Source organism: Epinephelus moara, chromosome 13 (assembly GCF_006386435.1).
Source record: "Epinephelus moara isolate mb chromosome 13, YSFRI_EMoa_1.0, whole genome shotgun sequence".
NCBI lineage: Eukaryota > Metazoa > Chordata > Actinopteri > Perciformes > Serranidae > Epinephelus > Epinephelus moara.
Genome location: NC_065518.1, coordinates 10,922,801 through 10,928,358, shown reverse-complemented (window position 1 = coordinate 10,928,358; position 5,558 = coordinate 10,922,801). Strand labels below are relative to the sequence as shown.

The following is a 5,558-nucleotide window of genomic DNA, read 5'->3' as shown; positions in this document are numbered from 1 at the left end:
CTGCCGTATCACAGGACACCAACAGTGTTTTGTCTGGGGCATTTAGGGTTTTAACAACCTGAGGAGGAGTTTGCACTATAAAACTATGTACAGAAGATTACTCGTGGTGTTTTTATTCTAACAGATTTATATTTCTGGCTGTGTGATGAAAGCTTTGACACCACCAAACAGCCAGACACAAACACAACTTTAAAGGAAACCAGTATATCTCAACCTGGACCCTATTGTTCCATGTTTTTGTGTCAAATTGATGAATAGAAACAATTTCTGAAAGCAACTCAGTATTGAGCAACAGCGCTGCTGGCAACAGCCGCAAAACAGGCTGCAATGTCACCACTCTGGGCAACACGCGTTGTCAGTGTACATTGTAGTGATGTGGTTGATCCCCGGGGAGTCGATAAAGTAGAATGGATGAACACCGGATAAAATAAATAGACCCTATTACTGTTAGTAAACAGTATGATGTTTTTTAATGGGTGGGGCTTAGCTGGAGGCAAAACGTCTCCACAGACATTAGCTAGCTCTAGTTAGCAAGTTCTGTTGTCTTGTTTTAGACAACGGAGGAAGATGATACATGTGGTGGATTCAGAAATACTCATTCTGAGTGTCGGAGTGACTCTGGCACAAACTGGACCGTAGATTCGGAGCGCTGTCTGAATGTACCGTTCGTTTATCCAGAGCACCGCACTCTTGGACTGGCAGAGCACACTTTCGGCACTCTGTCTGTGGAGACGGAGCAGCAGAGTGCCAAGTGGAGTGAATGCGTGATTAACTGATTTCTCCATTTTGTTTTGCTATCGAAGCTAATGTTAGTTAATGTGCTAAAAAGTTAGAGTTACAGAGAAATCCAATATTCCTCTTAATTCCTCCCCAGTTTCTGATGAGGTGGACATGATAACCCTTAATACACATAACGTTATTCATCCCTCCAACAGGAAATACTTTTTCCCTAACCTGATATGAAGTGTGTGCTGCACATGTGAGCATTTTTGATGATCGCCTCCGTCCAGTCCTCACCAGTGAGCGTCTGGTGGCCACGGAGCCCGAGTGGGCTCAGTCCAAATAAATAAGGAGCCATCGCCCTGTGGGCTCACTACCTACAGGGACAGGGATAAGGGTTTGGTGCATTGTGTGCTGGGCGGCAGACAGGGCAGGGCGCCGAGGCGTGTTGATCCCCGGCGGCGCAGACTGGCTCCAGGGACATGGAATGTCACCACTCTGGTGGGGAAGGAACTGAAGCTGGTGCGGGAGGTGGAGTGGTACCAACTAGATGTAGCTGGGCTCACCTCCACATGCAGCACTGGGTCTGGAACCAAACTCGCGGCTTTTACGGAGTTGCCCTGGGTGAGAGGTGTCCAGTGGGTGCGGGGATACTGACGAGTCCCCGGTTGAGCGTGGCTGTGTTGGAGTTCTCTGCGGAAAACGAGAGGGTCGCGACTGCGGGTTGCTAAGAAGCGGTCTCTGACAGTTGTTTGTATGTACGCATGAACAGCACTGCAGAGTACCTGGCCTTCTTTAAATCTCCGGGCGCTGTCCTGGAAGGTTGCTGTTAGACACAAAAATATGGGAAAATATGGTCCAGGCTGAAAAATATCAAAGTCTCCCTTTAAAGAAATTATCACTGAACAGTTAAACAAAAAAAAGAATAAAATACAAAAAACTTTTACAGCCTTTTTTTGGTGGCTGGTCAAATATTTCTTAAAGGGGATGAGCTGCACTGGAGGAACTGGGACTCAGTGATAAACAGCAGGAATAAACTGTGTATTCAGCCATATTTTGGAGAAACTGACTGTTTTATAAAACACTGAGTGTGGACAGTGGAGAAGAGGATTAGACATGAAACTGGGTCCTTTCAGGCCCACAGGCAGCGTGTGTTTGACACTCTTAACATACAGTAGTTTTCCTTTTAAGGAGTTTAAACTTGGACACAGTAAGTTGATGCTCAGTGTAAACAGAGTCTCCAGAGTGTCCCAGAGTGACTGTTTGTGTGTTTGGTATTTATGTCGTGGTTTGCGGCCTGGTGGTGAGAATGTGGCCACACTTACACAGAGATTTTACCCCTTTATGCTCCGTATGGGATCTTTTATCTCTGCCAGAACATGGGAAAATCTGCCTGCTCAGACAGACGCAGATTTAAAACCCCCATTTTTTTTATACCTGTGTGAAGGCAGCCGATTAGCCGGTCCCGTTGTGTGGAGTGAGGCTCTCCCAGGGGCAGATGATCTCTTTGGCTCCCACTCCTCCCCGAGAGGCAGCCCTGCTCTCCTCCTCCTCGTCCTCAGACTCTATGGGGTAGATACGGCACTCTGGAGGGATATCCACTTTAATCTGGAAGAAACTGTGGAGTGTTGCAGAGAGGATTTAGCAAGACACGTCTGATATTCATGTTCTGTTCAAATACAGCACAGGCAGAGAGAATTAACTCAAAGTCCAGAACATTGGATTTGAATTGTAAAAATGAGGATGACCTTGAAGTGCCAACTTTCAGATTTAGTTTGAGGGTGTTTCCATTCACATTAAATAACTATTATACATAGTCCCCCATTTTAATGAAACAGAAAGTCACTGAACAAGTTAACATATAAACTTAAATAAAACACCAGTCGTCAGAAGAAAGTGTTGGCATTGTATGTTTCTGCAAACCACGGATTAATTACATGTATGTGTTTCATATGTATCATATCAGCATTTCTAAAGTGACGTAGTATATGAGCTGACTTCATCATCAGGAGGGAGGGAGGGTGGATGGTGCTGCATCTTTCAGCAGCATTTTACCCACCAAATGTGGGTGTTCTTAAGCAACCCGTCACTGTGTTTCCATCGCAGATAGTGCCACAAAAAGTGGGCGTTTTTTACTGAGACATCACTACGTTCTGCCGGGATAGTGTCAGCAAGAGTGGTTGTTTTTTACCAGTACTTAATGGCACTAAAAGCAGTTGGTTTTTTACAAAGAAGTGGCCGTGTTTCCTGCTGGGATAGTGCCATGAAAAGCTGTTTTTTACAGAGACACTGCTGTTTTTCTGCCAGAAAAGTGCCATGAAAATCAGCTGTTTTTACCAAGACATCATGGCATTTCCTGCCAGGATAGTGGCACATAATGTGATTGTTTTTTTTTATAGAGAAGTGATTGTGTTTCCTGCCGAGATAGTGCCATGAAAAACTGTTTTTTTTTTACTGAGACATCACTGCTTTTCCACCAGAAAAATGTCCATGAAAAGCAGTTGTTTTTACCAAGATATCACTGTGTTTCCTGCCGGATTAGTGCCACAAAAACGATTGTTATTTACAGAGAAATGGGTGTGTTTCCTACCGGGACTGTGCCACGAGAAACAGTTGTCTTTTATCAGGACATAGCTGCATTTTAGCCGGGACAGTGACACAAAAAGTGAATGTTTTTTGGTGAAACATGGCTGTGTTTCCAGCGGCTTTTTAGCCACCAAAGCTGGGTATTTTGATCCAGGTATCAGCTACGTAATGATGTACAAATGTAGCGTATCTGTGGTTTGTAGACATGTACAGTGCCAACACGACTGCGCTGATAAAGTGATCACATTCAAAGAGCGCTAAGGATGCACGATGTTACATATCGGCATATTGGATATCGCCAAAACATCCAATACTGTGTCTCCCTCAGAGTACAGTAAACAGATTAGAGTATCTGCACAGTAAGTGAGAGGATCATGTTGTAGGGTTTTGCATGGATTGTTTCTGTGTGTGTTATCGTCTCCCACTCACTTGCCAATCCGTCTTGGTGGAGCCTGACTGGGCTGATCCGGGCTGATGGGCTGAATGCGACTACTTGTCCCGGCAGCTGAGTGGCATTTGGGCGACAAGCTGGCGAACATGGTGGCAGGTGTGCAGCCGCGCCTCAGCAGACGACGCAGTGACAGAGCCATGCGAGATTTGGACACATTCCCACCAACGGGGGCCCGAGCAGCAGGGTTCCCCTCGCCTTCTCCGTCACTGGCCTCCACTCGCCGTTCAGACACTGAGGTGCTGTCCAAGGCCACGCTGATGGGGGACGGGCAGGCCGGAGTGTGGACCGGGAAGGGGAGAGAGGGCGAGGCGTTGGCAGTGGGGAAGTCAGAGATGCCAGAATAGACGGCGAGGTGGGGGACAGGGGTGGTGAAGCGGCACAGCTGTGAGGTCAAAGGGCAACAGACACAGAAAGTCAGAGGGCATGGAGAGAGAAAATACGTGTGCAGACAGTTCATTCATGATGTTTTACTTACTTTAACTCCATGAGGCTCACAACACGTCCATACAAACAAGACAGCAATTATAAGCAATAGGTAACCTGATATTACAGTGTATGGAAGCCAAGAACGGCCATGTTTGCATTGTTTTTATTCAAATTTTATTTATTTTGAGGGTTAATTTATGTGGATTCTCAATAAAACAAAAGGCCAGTTTCTCGAGATAACCAAATAATTAATCATCAGAAAACAACTTTTTGTTTTCTCAAGATCACAGCATAATTATACTGCAGAAACTGAGCCATTGTTTGCAAAAATTTGGTGATCTCAAGAAAGCAAAAATGTTGTTTTCTCATAATCATTCATAAATCTCGTAGTCTTAAGTCACTTGCCTTTTGTTTTCTTGAAATGGATCTCTTGTCTTTGCGATGTCAATTATTCCGTGACCTTGAGAAAGCTGATTTCTTGATATAACAAGATAATTTATCACCAGAAAACAACTTTTGTTTCCTCAAGATCACAGGATAAATATACTGCAGTCAAGTGAGCTGTCGTTTGCGAAAATCTGGTGAGGTCGAGACAGCAAAAATTTTGTTTTCTTGTAAAATATTATCTCGTAAATTTAATTAATCTGCCGTTTGTTTTCTTGAAAATGGACATAACTCAACCCCTTATCTCGTTTAAATGAGCTTTGTTATCTTGATTATTCAGTGACCTTGAGAAAACACAAGGCCAATTTCTCGAGATAACCAAAAATGTGTATCACCAGAACACAACTTTTTGTTTTCTTGAGATCATCGGATTCACGTACATGACACCTCACTTGACTGCAGAGTGATTATTCCGTGATTTCAAGAGGAAGAAGGACGATTTCTCAACAAAACAAGATCATTTATCACCTGAAAAAAACTTGAGATCCCACGTTTGCAAAAATGTGGTGATAATAAAAAAGCAAAAATGCTGTTTTCTCATAAAATATTATCTCGTGATCTCAAGTAATCTGCTGTTTGTTTTCTCGAAAAATTATGAAATTAACCTCCTATGTTATTTAAATGAGCCTTTTCATGTCGGTTATTCCAGGACCTCCAGAAAACAGAAAGCTGATATCTTGAGATAATGAGAGAAATTATAAGTTGAAAATATTGTTAATATAAACTAGTCCATACCCATTGGTAGCTTTGTCACCTTCTACCTATGCCAATCCTCAATGCCTATGTGCAGTTTCACATAGATTGATCACGTCAGTGAGTAGAAAAACGTGGGACAGACAGAATGACTGACTGACAGAATGACACACTGACAGTTTCCGTGATTATGTACAGCATACCATACCATGACTTAGTCATACCAAAAATTAGAAAA

General features: G+C 43.5%; 2 protein-coding genes across 2 annotated transcripts in view; one reads left to right on the top strand and one right to left on the bottom strand.

Annotated features, from left to right (window-relative positions):
• sec24c (SEC24 homolog C, COPII coat complex component) overlaps positions 1–1,377 on the top strand; it is a 6,868-nt gene extending 5,491 nt beyond the window's left edge. The window contains exon 5 of the mRNA XM_050060794.1: positions 1,104–1,377. Coding sequence (XP_049916751.1) covers positions 1,104–1,377 — 274 coding nt within the window. The remainder of the gene's footprint in view (positions 1–1,103) is intronic.
• The window catches only part of LOC126399822 (regulator of G-protein signaling 9-like), a 23,674-nt gene continuing 18,170 nt past the window's right edge, over positions 55–5,558 (bottom strand). The window contains exons 18-20 of the mRNA XM_050060106.1: positions 3,736–4,139; positions 2,158–2,338; positions 55–1,546 (exon numbers count right to left, since the gene is read on the bottom strand). Of these exons, the coding sequence (XP_049916063.1) occupies positions 2,176–2,338; positions 3,736–4,139 (567 nt within the window). The 3' untranslated portion in view covers positions 55–1,546; positions 2,158–2,175. The remainder of the gene's footprint in view (positions 1,547–2,157; positions 2,339–3,735; positions 4,140–5,558) is intronic.